The sequence below is a fragment of the Nothobranchius furzeri genome, chromosome 3, assembly GCF_043380555.1.
Source record: "Nothobranchius furzeri strain GRZ-AD chromosome 3, NfurGRZ-RIMD1, whole genome shotgun sequence".
NCBI classification, from domain to species: Eukaryota; Metazoa; Chordata; class Actinopteri; order Cyprinodontiformes; family Nothobranchiidae; genus Nothobranchius; species Nothobranchius furzeri.
The window spans coordinates 45127028-45144527 of record NC_091743.1 but is presented as its reverse complement, the minus strand read 5'-3'; the positions used below and the strand labels follow the sequence as shown (position 1 = coordinate 45144527).

Genomic DNA, 17500 nt, shown 5'->3' with positions numbered 1-17500 from the left:
TTCAGTTTGTTTACAGCAACAGTTTAGTGCGGTGTCTCATCCACGTTGTCACTAAAGCTACTAACAGCAGATGTTTTATTTTCTTCACGGCTTCGATGCTGTTGTGCTTGTAGAAACCTGGCAGATGCACCAGAACAAAGCATTTTAAAGATTTTCATAGAATAAGATGCAGGTCCTGTAGTTTTTGGTGAGAGCTAGCAGGCTAAGCCACACTAACTAACTAACACCACCCTTTTATCTCCAATCAGCTGGCACCTCCCCCTGAGCCTGACGTTCCTGCAGAGGTGTGTTTTCAAACCTGCTAATGTGGCTCATTGCTGATCTGAGATCATTTATACACCAACTTCATCTCATTGTGTTGGTGCTCAGTGTTTAGTGTCACCTTAACTGAACAGATGAGAGTCCCTGTCTCTCCTATGCATTCCCTTTACATTTGACCCTCATTCCTCTAGTTTGTTAGTTTTAGAGCCGTGAGGTTGATGAGGTCATGGTGAGGTTGTTTTGACACGTGTGACTGGTGTGTCATGAGCTCACAGCTAAACTGTGTATCATGATTTACCTGCTTTAGGAATTTTGGCACCGTGCCCTTTCAATTATGATATTTTTAAATAGATTTAAAAAATGTAAAACATCAAGTGAGTCTACTCAAATCAAATGCTTCAGAGAAAGGTGGACTGTTTTAATGCATGTTAATTATTTTTTAGCGCTCCTGTAAATAAAAACTTTGAGTGGTTTTTACTGTTTTCACCACACAAGCTGCCCCTCAGAATGCTGCAGGTTTAGGGTTCTGTAGATCAAACAGTGAGCATCCCTTGCATGAAATGTTGCATGACTTTGACTCAACCTCACATCTTCCCCGGCACAACCACTTCCCTATTGACTGCATGATCAAATCTGCACTCTGTTTCCTGCATGCTCTTAAAGTAACTCATTTGCACTGAATTAACATCCTACTCTGTTCTCTGATTATTTTATAAAATTTCCTTTCTGAATTTTCTTTCATTCCTTTTTATTTATTGTTTTGATGCTTTCTGCTAACTCACATCACCTTTAAGGAGCTTGATCCCAACCAGCCACTGAAGCAAGTGGAGGATCAGAGGAGGGTAGGTAACGTGTTTGGTTTGCTGTGGTTTGGTCCAAACCTCCAGCTTATTGACATGCAGCAGCAGACTAACTGTTGCAAGGCCCTGAAAGTCACGCTGCTTTCACAGCATGGCCCTCACTCACTCGCTCCCCTGACACTTAAATGAAACGTAACTCGTGTGGAAGCTCAGCAGGAGGACTGTACTTCTGGGTCTCCATCTCCTCATTGATGGATGTGATTTGTTTGGACAGAGTCACGTATGAAGCAGCTGTGATTTACACCAAAGTGGCTCAAAACAGCTGGATGTAACCCAAGACTACTCTTATTTAGCTGTATGGATTCAACAAATCTCCGTTGTTTATAGATCTTAATCGTTTGAATGTTTTAAAGTAAGTTGAGCAGGCTGGGCAAAGGACAAAGGACTTTTAAGTTGAGGAAAATATTCAGTGAATCACACAGTCATGGGCTAAGGTGTGGTTTCCCCAGAGTTTTCTCCTTTAGTGGTATTATATCTGTTTCTATGGTTATTGAAATAGAATTTCAGGCATTTAACGAGTTTCTAAAGCTTTCATTGGATCACGTTAGGCTTATGGAAGGGGTCATTATTCGCAGTGTTGGTCCTTACTTTTGAAAACCTCTACAGTTCACCCTGACATGCTGTCATTTTGGGCTAGACTGATGTATCGGGTCAGTATTTATCATTTTTAGACATCGGCATCGGCCGATATTTGTCTTCATTAAAGCAGATTTAAAGTCGGGCACATCCTCGGGCAGCCTGCTGCTGCTGTAAAATTTACTGTAAATGTCTTCTTACAATCACTAATAACATCTGCATAACACATTTATTTAGGTGCCTGACTTTGAGGCTGAGCAGTGCACAAAGTTGAGATTTAACAGTTATTTAAGATCAGAGTTCAAAAACTGATTTAACTTCAGAAATTTTGTACAACTGATGTTATTAGTGATATTTTAGCAAGAAAATTAGCTGGAGAGTGTTTAGATATTGGCCATCGGCTGACCGTGTCTCCTACGTATTTGCATCGGTATCGGCATCAGTTTAACCGATATCAGTCAACCTCTTCTGTCAGTCAACTCTTGCCTCAGACGCTGGCTGGTTGCGGTATGCTAAATTCTTGCATTTTTTAGAATTTGTAGGTTCAGATTTCCCAATGAGATTAAGGTCTGGGGAGTTTTTTTAGACCTAGACCTAAAACGTTCATGTTTTGTATCTGGTCAACTAAGTTCAGACTTAATCTATCTGGCCCGGTGCTCCTTCATGCTGGAGACGTCCATGTTCATCTTGTTCATCACCAAGCTGTCGTTGGATGGTTGGAGGAGTTCCTCTGGGAGGATGTCTAGGTACCATTCTCCATTCCTGGCTCTTCTGAGGCTACAATGCGAATAAGTTCATTTCCTTCACTGAGAAGCAGCCCCCCCCCCCGAACACACACAAGAATGGTCTCAGGATGCTTTACTGTTGGCGAGACACAGGACTGACGGGAGTACTCACCTTTTCTTTTCCAGACACCACTTTTTCCAGATACCCAAACTATCAGAAAGGAGATTCATTAAAGAACATTATTTTTTATTGACTACTTATGTCCTTGAATCAGGCTCTAAACTTTGGGCTACGACTGTGTTTTCAGAAGATGCCTGTGTATGAGCTTTTATCTACTGGTGGACTTGGGTGTGATATTAGTGTGAATTCACGATTGTATTTGTTCAAATAAAGATTTATTTATACTGTTTGTGAATTTGGTACTATAACTTAGAATATTCATAAAATTTCTGTAACAACATTTAAACTTCATTCATTAGTTTTTTCGCCTAACAGGGTGAGGCTCTGCGGCAGATTTTAGTCAACCGATATTATGGAAATGTCAAATCTGGTCAGAGGAGAGAGAGCATCACCACCTACAGCAATGGTCCACTCGCTCCTGGAGCACAGGGAAAATCGATTACAGGCAAGTTCATCATGATCAAAAATAAGATAATGTTTTAGCCATGAACACTGTTGATGTAAGTATTTAATTAGGCTAACACTTTCAGATGTAAAATTAGAATAACAGGTGTGTTGAGTCTGCTTAAGGTGTATTCAATTTTCTTCAAACAGCTGTGAGACAATGAGTCTGGAAGTTTTTTACCTGTGGGCTTTGTACCGGTCTGTTGTGGTGAGGAGAGAGAGAGCTGGAAGACCAAGCTCTCGATTTACTGGTTGATCTTCGTTCCATCCCTTATTAATGGTCACAAGGTTTGGGTAGTGACCGCAAGAATTAGATCGCAGATTCAAGCGGGCGAAATGAGTTTTCTCTGCAGGGTGGCTGGGCGCTCCCTTGCAGAGGAATCTCGGCCATCTGGGAGGGGCTCGGAGTAGATCCGCTGCTCCTCCACATCGAGAAGATTCAGTTGAGGTGGCTCAGGCATCTGGTTAGAATGCCTCCTGGATGCCTCCCTTGTGAAGTTTTCCCAGCATGTCCAACTGGTATAAGACCTAAAGGAAGGGCCAGGACATGCTGGACCTGCCTGGACCAACTTAGGTCTGAGAGGACAGGAAAGTGGCTTCCACAGGACTGGACAAGTTGTCATTATTCAGCCAGATAAACACAAAAAACAAAGCTAATGAGACCAACAACGGTAAATACCGAGTAAGGAGTAACGCCAGCAAACTGAGAAAATGTGGTCAGTATGTCCTTAAGCAGTTTAAGCCTATAGCAGTATAACGAAAAGGATGAGCAAGGATAAACAAAGCTAATCCGAACTAAATTACTGGAGAATAATAAATGATGAATGACCTGCGCCTAGCGCCTTTCTGAGTCAGAAGACTCCAAAGTGCTTCACACCACAGTGAATCATTGATCCATTCACACACTGCTGCCCCAGGACACACTGACAGAAGTGAGGCTGCCATGCACTGGGGCCACCGGTCCCTCCGACCACCACCAGCAGGTAATGTGACTTAACCCCCAGAAACCCAAATTTAGAAAACAACTGCAAAATCTTTTTTTAACCTTTCACATGTTGTTCTAGGAGGCCAGATAAACGGGCCTATTTACACATTTTAACAGCCAATAGTGTTGCAGAACGGAACAATAGGACCTATTAGCAACGTAAATGTGGTTTTAAAAAGAAAAAAAAATGGGGAAGGTTTATTTTTGTAGATTTAAATCTGATGTTGTAATATTACAACCGTGGGTCTCTGGGGTTAAGTGTCTTGCCCAAGGACATGATGCAGAACATTGGGTTTGAACCTGCAACACACTGATCACAGAGCATACTCATATATTTGATGTGGAAGTTAAATGGTTTGTATAAGATGGGACTTGATCCACGGCAGCTTTACAAATTGGACATTAAATGTTTAATTTATTCATGGATCTCGTGGGAGCCTTTGAAGTGATGCTAAGAAAGGAAGGATTGGCTCTCTTCTCCAAGATGCGTACAAAAAGTAGGTGATTTTCATACACCATGCCTTCATCTAGTTAATGGACATTATAAAATCTGAATAATGGTTCATGTAAAATCACATCCTGCTCCATCTCAGACACAATTCAACATTTCATCTTAAAAAAAAAAAGCGAAACGCATGAGATTAACTCCTAATCTGTGACCCGAGCCTTTCTCCTCGGCCCAACAGTGGACGTGTTGTTGCCAGGCGACCGGCGTTCCAAGCTCCGTGTAAAATGGGATGTGTTGTTGATTCAGTTGCCAGAGATGGCTCTGATTGGTGCCGTTATGCCACCAAATTCCTCCCTGACTGCATGTGGCCACTGGCAGCAGTGGGAGACATTTAAGGACCTCCATGGATTAGAGACGTGATGTTTTTATTTGGGTTATTACATGCTTCACAAATCTCTTTTTATCCACACCAAACACAACATTCTTGGCTAAGCCCTGTTTTATTTTGAATTATCACAGTGTTTATTTGATTATTCTCTTTGTCAGCTAAGCTACAGTGGTGCTGCTTGGTGGGCTTGAACATCTTCATTTATTTATGAGTTTTCTCTTTATATTGTAGGAAAATGCTTCCATCAAACTGTGCAAAGTGGAAGGATGTCCTTACTAGAGTGTGAAATGTCATGGACAGATATTTTTCTTTTTAAAAAAGATTAAGTAATATGTGAAACATCTGAATGCATCAATATCAGTTTTGAAGATAATTTTCATTCTTGTCGCCCTAGTCGTCAGCCCTGGGGTCGGAGGTCGAGGGGAGCTGAGTTTGGCTGAGGTCCAGTGCCACCTCGACAAAGAAGGCGCATCTGATCTGGTCATTGATTTAATCATGAATGCAACCAGTGACCGGATCTTCCAGGAGAGCATCTTGTTGGCTATAGCACTGCTGGAGGGTGGAAACACCGTCATCCAAGTGAGTGTGCTTCAGAGATCACCTCTACGTTTGTTTCCCATCTTGGATGTCTGGGATCACCTGATTATTGCTGGACATCAGTGGTTTAGATGAAGTATGAAGATTCATCTTACTGATAGGATGGGGCCAGACGTTTAAGAACCTTAAAAACTAAAGTCAAAATCTGTTCTATGTTGGTCATGCTTATGACTTCCTTGCAAACAGTCAACGATGCATGGACGTGCAGATCATGTCAATTTTGGGTCCGGTGGTCCAGACCACGTGTGCAGGACGTCCTAACTAGGGCCCGACCGATATGCTTTTTTTGGGACCGATACCGATATAAAACTTTTAACAAAGGCCGATAGCCGATATAATGGCCGATAAATCTCCCTCACACAAAAAAAATAAATAAATACAAATGTTCTTAAGATTAAACCCTTCATTCTCTGCCTTTTTGATGCTAACTTATTTCTATATTACACACGAAAGAACTGTCTCAATAACTCACTAGGGTTTCCAAGTAATGCAAATAAGATTTATTTTGCAATCTCAAAAACAACAGAACACACAAACTCAGTCAGTATAAATCTAACATTCAAGTTTTTTGTTTTCTGAGTCTGTGGAGTTTTACACTTTTGTGTTTTGATCCTTTCCAAAGCCAACAGTATTAGGAAAATAAAAATAAGATACGTTAAATGACTAGTATGTGGCAATGTATACGCCTTATGTAAAATATAAGGCTGAAAAAATACAATAGATTTATTCTACTGTAGAGAGGAATGTTTATTTTCTCATATTAACCCCCCCCCCCCTCCTCCTCCCCCAGCTAGGGAGAGGAGGGGGGACTCCCTGCACAGCGTTTCATTGCTTTGTTGCCAACCCCTCCTCGCCCGTCCTGTTGCAACAACGGTCATGTGCCGCCGAAGCGCCGCAAAACGGGGACCGCCTTCATTCAACGCCCTGGTTATCCTATTCTATAGGCCACATGGGCCGCCGAAGCCCTGCGCGCCGGCCCTCCAGCCCGCGCCATGCAGCGATCGTTTCGGTGTCTGCACTATTTTTTTCGCGAGCCGCGGGTGAACCACGTGAGTTTCGAAAGACTGCTGAAGAAGAGTGGAGGAAATTGTCTGAGAATATTCCAGAATGTCTACCAGAAAAAGGCCAATGTTACTTACTTACTGCCCTGCATGACTAAAGCTTGGTTTATGCTTGACACATTCACTTTCCGCTTGGTGATGCGGATGGAACGCGCTTCACAAATCGCAGCTTTTATGGTTCATGCGGCTTGTCTCTGCGGTGAGGCAATATTCTCCCAAACTGAACGGGGCAGCATGGAGCTCTACGGCATGCATCCAACACTACACCATAGTAGAAGTAGAAATTACTGTTTACAACATGGCATTTCAGCATTTTTAACAGCGTCCTTGTCTTTTCCGACAGTGCGAGCTATTTCTCTCCAAGAATTATAAACAACATGTTGATCATGGTGATCTTTGAGAGCTGAATCATACAAATGTCTGTATTTACGAACCTCTGCCGTACTAGTTCTTGCCAGTCTGCCATGTTTTTCCGCGTCCGACCGTCCACGTGGTTAGAAAATTTCCTAGGTGTGCGTTGCGGAAATTTTGGGCCGTGCGGAGGAGCGTGGTTGTTAAAATGACGCAACTTTTCCGTGCGGACCTCGCGGACGTGTCAAGCATATACCAACCTTAAAGGGGAAGCAGCGTGAGCTCTGCATAGAGCGTAATGCTGCGGCAGTTTTATTTTATTTTTTCAGGTTAACTTTTCAATACGAGGCCACGAGGCACACAATAAACTTAGGAAGCATGTTGAGGGGAAACATACTTTTGTCGTTGTTTATTTTACCATTCAACTTACCACTGACACGACAAATATGCTTAAAACTGAAGACTTTCCTCCTACTTCTTCATCACCGTCCTCTCTGCTTGACCGAATTGCTTCTGCTGCTCCGCTGCATGTGTGCTGTGACGGTGGCTCCACCCCCCGAGGAGTGGAGCCTCACAACATGAGTTCATAAAGCTGGCGCCATCTGCTGGATAGGTAGCTCAATATCGGCCATATCGGCCGTCTTTTTGGCCGATAGCCAATAGTGTTAATGACCCCTATATCGGCCGGCTGATATATTGGTCGGGCCCTAGTCCTAACTAGGTTGTTGCACAGAGTTGGAAGACAAAACTCTTTGTTTTACCACTGTTAAATAATGAAGACACAACTAAAATAATACAAGTGAGTTCTGCTAAAAATGTGAATGACCTTTTCTAAATCTGTAAAGAAGAGTGTGAAGGGCTTTTATTGATAACTGAACTGATCTGATTATTAAATTTCAATGAAGAAAATCTACATGAAGGATGGACTGAAGGGTCTAGAGGCCTGAGGATACTGTCTGGGTTTTCTGCTAATTTCTGTTTCCCCAAACGGGATGAATTCTGTCTTGTTTTCATTAAGAAGAATTTAAAGTGAGTTCATCTGTATCCAGATTTCTATGAATCATTGAACAGAGGCTTCAGTGATTCATTTGCTTTTACTTTTGTGTGTGAATATTGTGAATTGAGAGGTTTTAAACTAGGTGCAGAAAGCATATTGACATTTTTGAATTCATGTCTAAATTGGGGTGGTCTGCACCTATCCAGAGGCTGCTGAGGTGACTCTTTTTCAGCTTTTTCAATAGGTCTGTGAATGTTTTTCAAAATCCACCTGGTTTGTATATTCAGCAAGTGTTAGGTTTGCTGTTTTCTTACATAACCGGCTCCAATTTGCATGGTAGTGTTACCTGATGTGGCCCGACTTCCCAAAGTGTACACAAAGGCGCTCACGTGACTCTGGTTACATAAGCTGCCGCCTCCCTCTGTGGTAGGGTGAGCGACGCCCAAAGTCAAAGGTCTCCTGAAATTCCTGTCAGACACCTAACTGGGTCGCACTTCGTTCATGGAGAGGAGGCACTGGAAAGCAGGAGTTCCAGTAGCTTCTCTGGTGCCACTTGAGGAAACACCACTCCTCACAGCTTCCCTATAGACATACACACCATTTGACTTTCTGACTTAGCTGTCATTGTAAATGCCTGTAGCTGTCTTATGCTCTGGGCTTAGTGATTGATGAGGACAGCTCAGTTCATCTTTACAATAAGTATCAAAGCTCTTAGATTTCCTTGTATTTGTACTTCAGAGCAGTTCCTTCAAAGCTATTATTTACATTTTTTCCCACGCATAAAGGATTTTAATGCATCAATGAGTGCTTTCAGGAAGTTAATTTATTCATGTGACAAAAACTGTATTATGAGTCATTTTGATTAGAAGATAAGTGAAGGTGTTTCTGCTTTTTGTTTGGTTCTTTAACAAATAAGCTCTGTTTAAAGATTATCTATGATCCAGAGTGAATTTACTACAGATCAGCAGATGTATCACATTTTCCTGCCTTGCACAACAATTGGTTGCACGCCCTTCTAGGACAGAGGGGGTTTTTGTTGGCTAAATGGAAAACAGGACCAAAACATGCTCACCAGATTTAAGCAAGCAGTCTGCTTGTTTGTTTTCAGGGCAAATCCAGACGTTGTAACCCGGCCAACAAACTTTCTGGGAAAAACCATGTATTGGAGAAGAAAAGTTAGGACAGGAAGCACATCTTCCCACAGATCTCTTATGTTGTTTATATTTATTTGCTCACAACTGCTAACTACTCGTAGAACACTAAATAATTTCTAACACCAGACACAGAAAACCTGAGTTTAAAAAAGAAACATTTGATCTTTAAACTCAATAACTGGTTGAAACACATTTGGCTGCAACAACTACAATAGAGTGTTTGTTATAACTGGTATTTGTTATATCACGTTACTGTGGAGGAATTTTGTCCCACCTGATTTTGTAGCAGCAGCCTGGTTAAGGTCAAAGGTCAGATAGTCTTCTTCGGGATTTGCTATATGAATTCTTGCTTCTTTCAAGTGGTCCTGGACCGGACCATCACACTGCCACCACCATGTTTGATAAGTTTTATTTACTTTTTTCAACTTTATTTTCATTTATTGACATTAAAATAAAAATACAAAACTAAATTGCTAAAAGCCAAAATGAAAAAGGGGACAGAAAGAAGAAAAACTTATGTTATCTGCCGCTTTTAACTAAAATAACATTAATACAAATGAAACGATCATATGATTCTTAAAAAAATTTGAACAATATTGTTTCCGGATTGGCTGGCCGACACAACCCTAACCCATGAACCGAAAAAAAGAGAGAAAACAAGTTACACAGAAAGAAGCACAAAGCTATACACATATACACCTACATATATACACATATGCATACACAGACCCGTTCCTCCTTTCCTTTTTCTTATTTTTTTCTTTCACCCCAACCCCCCTCCCCTCACGCGTTTATGTAACACGTTTGATGTTGCTTTTCTGAAATTTGTGTTAGTTTTACTCACGATGTAATGGGAAACACACCTTAGAGAGAGGGAGATCACAGGTGATGGGTGGTGACCCACAGCTGTTGACCTGACACCATCATCCCTGAAGCATTTATACAACCAAATAAGACGAAAAGTTGTCAGTGGAAGAGATGCAAAGAAGCACTGTGAATCATCTGTTCCATGAATGGAAATGAGGCTGAACCTCAAGCCACCTTTACAAATCTGATTAAATAATGCCCTCATAATACAGCCAACAGGAAACAATCAAGGAGTTTTTGGTTGCTGTCCTGATTCTTGAGTCCTCAGCTAGATGCACTTAAAAGTTATGATAGCTAACATCATAATAGCTGTCCACCATAGGGAGCCTAAGTCACGCCCATCTCCTTTCAGACCATGGGTCTCTGGAAATAAGAATAAAGGAATTCAAGTCCATAGGTCTATAAAAGCTATTTTCTAATCCTGTTTGTTATGTGCCATGGATTTTACATGTGATGTCCGTGAATTTTAAAGATACGTTCTTTTGCCAAGAAAGCGATTATTTTCGAACGGGGCCAAAAGTTATTTTAGGTTTTGTATGAAAAAATGTGTAGGACTTAAAATGCATCTCACCATATTGACGTCATCAAACCAGACGCCGAGAAGAAAATAGTTGTTCATTTAGCGAGCTTCAAATCTTTCTTCCAGGAAGACAGAAGGAGAATTAAACGTGGTGAAAACCAAAGCAAACTATCTGGCCATGTGGTAAGTGAGAGAGATTCTGCACATTGAAAAACGTCTTAAAATAAATAAATAAATGACGCCTAGCCTGGTGGGGAGGTCAAGCAAAGCCTAGCGGGCCGTTTATGAAGGTGAGGGTGTGTTCCATCTATAGTGGGATGACACTCCTCAGCCTCCCGGGAAAGGTCTACTCCAAGGTACTGGAGAGGAGGGTCTGGTCGATAGTTGAATCTCAGATAGAGGAGGAGCAATGTGGTTTTCATCCTGGCCGTGGAACTGTGGAGCAACTCTTTACCCTTGCAAGGGTGATGGAGTTTGCCCAACCAATCCACATGTGTTTTGTGGATTTGGAGAAGGCTTATGACCGTGTCCCCAGAGGCACCCTGTGGAGGGTACTCCAGGAGTATGAGGTGGATGTTATTTTGCTAAGGGCCATTTAGTCCGTGAACCAGAGGAGTGTGAGTTTGGTCTGCATAGCTGGCAGTAAGTTGGACTTGTACCCAGTGAGGGTTGGACTCGGCCGGGGCTGCACTTTGTCACCGGTCCTGTTCATAACGTTTATGGACAGGATTTCTAGGTGCAGCCGTGGTGTTGAGGGTGTGGAGTTTGGTTGCAGGAGAATCTCATCTCTGCTTTATGCAGATGATGTGGTCCTCCTAGCTTCATCAGGCTGTGACCTACAGCTCTTGCTGGGGAGGTTTGCAGCTGTGTGTGAAGCAGCTGGGATGAGTATCAGCACCTCCAAGTCTGTGACCATGGTTCTCGAACAGAAAAGGGTGGCTTGCCAACTTCAGGTGTGTAGAGAGGTCCTGCCTCAAGTGGAGGAGTTCAAGTATCTCAGGATCTTGTTCACGAGTGAGGGAAGGAGGGAGTGAGAGATCGACAGGCGGATTGGGGCAGCGTCTGCAGTGATGCGGACGCTGAACCCGTCTGTTGTGGTGAAGAAGGAGCTGAGCCGGAAAGCAAGGCTTTCGATTTACCAGTCGATCTACCGCCCAGTCCTCACCTATGGTCATAAGCTTTGGGTAATGTCCGAAAGAACAAGATCGCAGATACAAGTGGCTGAAATGAGTTTTCTCTGTGGGGTGGCTGGGCTCAGCCTTAGGGATAGCGTGAGGAGCTCGGACATTCGGGAGACACTCGGAGTAGAGCCGCTGCTCCTCCATATTGCGAGGAATCAGTTGAGGTGGTTTGGGCATCTTGTTAGGATGCCTCCTGGATGCCTCCCCAGGGAGTTGCTTCAGGCATGTCCTGCCGGCAGAAGGCCCCCTGGTCGACCCAGGACACATTGGAGAAAGTAGATCTCAGAACTGGCCCAGGAATGCCTTGGGGTCCTGCCGGAAGAGCTGGTGGAGGTGACCAGGGAGAGGATGGTCTGGAACTCCCTAGTTGGGATGCTGCCCCCGTGACCCGCGACCCGGATAGGCGGAAGAAGACGAGACGTGAGACGAGGGGGGTCAGGTCGGGTGATACCAAGGTACCGAAGTTGTAGAAAAGACTGCAGTACGACCAGGTCGGTCCAGAGTCGTCTCCCAGATCGCAACAGATAGATTAAATCATTTGTGTCTAGAACAGTTGTTTCTGAATAGCTGAAGGAACCGTTTTGCTGTGTCAGCTGTAGGCAGCTTTTAGCTTGTCGAAAGCTTTGGGTTAAAGAGGGTTTGCTACTGATGGCCTGTCCGTAACTTTCCCTAGAACTGACTCATCATCTAGTGAGCTCTGTTTTAATATTCTCATATTATGATTTCTGGGCCAACAGGGACGTGCCATGTTAAGGGGTGTTCACAAGCAAACCTCTTTCAGACACAGAATGTTCTGATTTGTGGCTAAGAAAATATCTATGTGTCATGACATTTAACTTAACTTTAATTTATCTCTAATGAACCTTGTGTCTGAGTGTAGATAATGATTCACTTGTCATTTCAAACTTCAGTAATTCAAGCACAGATTAATCAACCTTATTAATTATTCATATAATATTTTTTCATTCATTTCACGATTTATTAACTCGTATGAGCTGAAAATAGTCACTTTATTCAGAGGCATGAGGAATCCTGTAGAAGTGATGAGGGAAGCTTAGGCCTTGAAACGGGAATAGTTTGTTGACAATACGTTATCATGTGTTCCGAGCTGCAGAGAGGCCCGGACTCCAGCTGATGGAATGGCAGGATCCGGCAGATTAAAGGCAACAAATGTAGACTCCTGTCTCCGTATGACCAGACACTGAAGAGTCAAACTGTACATGAAAAACTTATCATTTGTGGACGTTACACCAGCAACGTGGGCTGACACAAGCCTTATGCAACCAATTTCAAATGCAGCGCTCAGACACGTCAAGCTGACATTCTTTTGAGTGCAAACTGCAGTCTTATTGAAACATAGTGCAAACCTGTTGAACCAGTGCAACTTTCACTGACTTGGTGCAGTAAACAAAGTCTCTCTGGACTGGAGAGCTGAATGTCAACCAAACATGGCCGATTCACCCAATGAAACTGAGATTTGGAAGTCCAGCAGGGTCTAAGTCCTGAACAAACTCGGTCCTGAGATCCAGATGACTAAAGCCTGATTTATGCTTCTCCGTCTGCGTCAGTGCTGAGACACGCAACGCCATTATCCGTCCTTGCGTAGGGCTCCGGCAGACACGCAAGTTCGTACGGAGTCGAGCCCACTGTTTTAAACATCTGTCGAACGAGACGGATTACGCAAGCTTGTGATTGGTCAGGACGCCGCTGTTGTTTACAGCGCCGCCATTGCAAAGAGAGCTGAGGATAACTAGCGGCAGACACGGAGAAGCTTGAAGAATACCTCGCGAAAAAACTCTAAAAATATGAACGTTTTATCCTCCCGTGACTGGGGGAGTGAAAAGATGCGCAGCAAGCATTTTATTTGTGGACAGAAATGACAGGAAACGTGGGTTTAGAGGTGGGGAGCGCATGAAGCGGTGGGAGAATGAGAGACAAATATGTCCGTGTTAAAAGTCTTTTATATACACAAAAAACACAATATAAACACACTATCTTGGACCGATACATGACAGGATACCACAGAACAGCGCTACGCCCTCTGTTGTCCTGCCGGGGAATTGCTTTGCAGCACTCTCCAGGAGACGGAGAAGTATGAGAGCAAAACGCTTCCGTCAATCCGTGCGTGTCTGTCCCTTGCAGAGCTGACGGAGAAGCATAAACCAGGCTTTAGTCTTCTTTTTACGGTTCACAGAGCATTTCTGTGGGCCCACAGGAGGGCCATTACTCCAGACAGACTAGCTGGGAGGTAAGGGCTGGTGTCATTGAACAGCCACGGAGCTCACCACCACCACTGGTGACACCGCCATCCGAGGCAGGGGAGGCGAGATGATGGCTTGTTGAACTGCTCCAAGCATCTGGGTCTCTTAGCTCATTGATGAACTGCCGGATGGGGCTAGAGCTACAAGGTCTGCCAAACACATTGCTAAGCAGGTCTGCAACATGCTGTCAGAGCTGAGTGCAAGGGTGGAGATGGCTTTAGCCCAGTAAAGCCTCTCCAGCTGTGGGGTGGAAAACCTGCACTGAATAGAGGGTAAACAGCAGGTCCACTCACCCCATTGTTACCGGTTGGGGCCAAATAAGCTGCCAGTAAGGTCCACAAACTGCCCATAGTCCGGCACTGCGGCTTTGTCCAGGACGACGCCAGCTCAGCCACAAAGTCCGGGAAAGGTGGTAGTAAATTTTTGACCTCAGCAATTTTGGTGGGGAGGTAGAAAACCAACTAAAAGGGACCTATTTGGGCCGGCGGTGGAGCAGGCCAGCCCACTTCACGTTTCTCCTCCGCTAGTCGGCAAAGCGGAAATAAAGTGTCCTTCCAACGTTCATGAGTTGAGGCAGTGATAACAGTGACACAGTCCACCGTGAAGAGAGTTTCCTAGTCCTCAGCAGGTCATGACTATTGACATAAATGTCCAGCTTATCCTCCGGAGGAGGAGAGAACTGGGAAATCTCCAGGTCAGATTTGGACAGCCTGTCTGTCACCTCCATGTGATATGCCCAGCTAGCAGCAGGGAACTCTGTCACAAGACCGCCTGCGTCTAAACCGTGCAAAGTCGCAGGGACCGCTCGAAGAGCATGGGGTCCTGCTGCAAACTCGCAGCATCCCTCAGGACACATTGGAGGAAGTTCACATGCCGTTTAAGCGTGGGACAACAGAGCTGACAACAGAACTTGCACACCTCCGGGTCCAAGAGAGCTCTGTTTGCATGAAGAATCCACAGGCAGACAGGATTGGCTTCATGTAGGTGCTTCTCATTGAGAAAAAACCCCAAAGCCCTGAGGACAAGGACGTGAAGCAGACTTTCACCTAGCAGAATCCAACACGGTGCTTATAGAGAGACACAGAGGGGAGCGGCAGAGGCGAAAGTGCACGGAGACTGAAGGCTTAAAGAACTACGAAACGTAGCGCTCGGTGGGCGAATGCTGACCAGACGGGAGCAGAATCAACACCAGCAAGCGGTTAAGCTAACTTTTCAAAAGCATGGCTAACAATAGTTTATTTTTACTTGCATGTTATCAACAAGGTGAAGAGCATAAGAAATGAGAAATGCCAGTGATGCTGGGCCCTTGTCATGCTCATTTCCCTTTACAGGTGTGATTAGATGTGTCTTCAACCAGGCCACACGAGGGCGTGATGTCCCATAGTACCTTTGTTGTTATCGACTGAAAGAGAACAGCTTGTTTTATAAACTTAATTCCTAAAACCATCACTGACAGAAAATAGTTGGATGGATTTTTTTCACTTTTGGAGTGTTGATAGAGGCTGTAGAGATCCATAGGGCAGCACACAAGGACGCAAAAGGTGAGCTTTGCCTAATTTGTTCCTTTTAAGTGAACAATAAAAGAGAGTAAGTGCATGAAGCCTTGCAGTGAGTAACCCTCCACTTAACCTCACAGGGACGCATATATCAATGTCAGACATTATTGACCTGCATAACTTGCCACAAATAGCCTGAGCCTGCATTGCTCACCAGTGATAAGATAAGGTTTTGTTTTATACCCGTGGTCACGTTCTCTAAATTCTTCTGCTACTAACACTCTGGAGTAACCTAAGCAAGCACAAAGTGTGCAGTCACACCCATGCATCCTCAGCTGTGCACTCTTTCAACTCACACAAACAGGACACACAGAGGCAAAAAAGGGTTTTTCCAAAAATTGCCCTGACAGTGAGTGTTGGATGCAAGACCGGATTAACCATACGGGCAACTGGGCAATTGCCCAGGGGCCCACGAACTCTAAAGGGCCCAGGGCAGCAAGGGCATGAGCAAAATACTGAATCTGTAATCTCCCGCTTTATATTAAACTAGTGTGACCATGCGTCCTCTTTTCCCCAGACATGTCCACTTTTCACTCTCTGTCCTGACGTCCGGGGGGGGTTCTTGTATTGATGAAAATGTCCGGTTTTTCATCTGGGAGCAGGGATCGAATTATGGGGGAGCTGGATATCCTACACATCCAGGGGAGCCGGATAAAACGTTTTCTACCTATATTACATCATTCGTGGACTCTTCTGAGCAGAGAGCACAAAGAGAGCTGCAGAGAGATGATCGTTGGTGTTCAGCGCTCCAGGCAGCTGCGTCCAGCGCACGGTCCATTCTCAAAGTGGCGCAACCAAAAAACTATAATTAACCCACGATCGTTCATGTCCGCACATGTTCTCTATTTACTGGCTTATTCGTGCCTGAAGCGCTTTGCTACTGCGGAGCTCATCACCTGTGCTGCAGTGATTTCACCTCACTGACGCAGCATCGACACGCGCTCTCCGCTTTGCAGTCAGGAGACCTTTGAGCTGCTCAAAACTGATTAGGTGAAAAAGTAAGAATCCAGGCAGCAGATTTTCTGGAGAGTTTAGAGGAGATGCAGGAAGATGAGAGACAGACAGGACAGAAAATAGTTAAATAAAAACAAGAAAACAAAATAAAGTGAAAGAAAAATGTAGGTAGATTTATCCCAACAACACGTTTTTACCTGTATAAAACAATAAGTTATACACATGTCATATTTATACATCTGATACAATTCAGATCACCTTCAAAACTCAGTCACACACCCAGGGCCGTTTCAAGACTTTTCGGGGGCCATCGCAAAATGACCCCCCCCCCCCCCCATGCAGACTGACTAATGAAGAGAGGGCCTGAAGTTAAGACCCTCTCCTCATTGGTCAGTCCACCCAAGGTGTGTCAAAGGTTACCCTGAGCGGGTTACGTGATGTCCAGCATTCAATTATTGAGTATATTTACTGCATATTACAGTAAAATATTCTGTATGTGAACATATTATGGTGATCCTTGGGCCGTGATGATGGGGCCCTTGAATATCATTGCCCAGGGTACAGCAAAGTGTTAATCTGGCCCTGGTTGGATGTGTTATTGTAGAGAAGAATCAGCGCTGCTGTTCTTTGCCCACCGAACATCCTTTCAGCACTTGTTTCATTTCATAGCATGATATCCCTGTCTGTCACAGGAGTGAACAGGTGTCACAGCTCTTACTCAAGTGGCTTGCTGTGGCATGTTGCTACCCTCAGCTCCCTCCTGACACGATCCACCGCCCCCACCTCAGCTCGGTTCAAGTTCACTTCACAGCTACCTCTTAGAAAGCCTTAAAAAGAATCTGCTCAGCAAGTTTCCAGGCATTGATGCCATCAACATTCCCGCTCCATTTTAACCTCACAGGGGACGCTCTTTTTACATTTTGGATTATGCTTCGTGAGAGCTGAATTATTTCAGTCCTGCTGTGTGCAGCTTTTCTGTCGCTTTTTTTTATTATTTTTCACTGGAACATTTCTTGGCTGTTTGCCTGCTCAGAGTTCTGAGAAGACGCTCATTTAAATCTACACTAGTATCTGCCTGTCTTGTCGCAGCTTCAAAGAGAATGACTGGGCGGTGGCAGAGTACTCGAGCAAAG

General features: G+C 44.2%; 1 protein-coding gene across 7 annotated transcripts in view; it reads left to right on the top strand.

The window, feature by feature from the left end:
- The window catches only part of itpr1b (inositol 1,4,5-trisphosphate receptor, type 1b), a 206723-nt gene that overhangs the window by 104966 nt on the left and 84257 nt on the right, over positions 1 to 17500 (top strand). For 4 of the 7 annotated variants that reach the window (XM_054748811.2, XM_015959905.3, XM_054748785.2 and 1 more), the window contains 4 exons: positions 249 to 284; positions 1056 to 1103; positions 2919 to 3048; positions 5263 to 5447. In XM_054748811.2, coding sequence (XP_054604786.2) covers positions 249 to 284; positions 1056 to 1103; positions 2919 to 3048; positions 5263 to 5447 — 399 coding nt within the window. The remainder of the gene's footprint in view (positions 1 to 248; positions 285 to 1055; positions 1104 to 2918; positions 3049 to 5262; positions 5448 to 17500) is intronic. The other 3 variants (XM_015959911.3, XM_015959910.3, XM_015959908.3) reach the window with 1 other exon arrangement.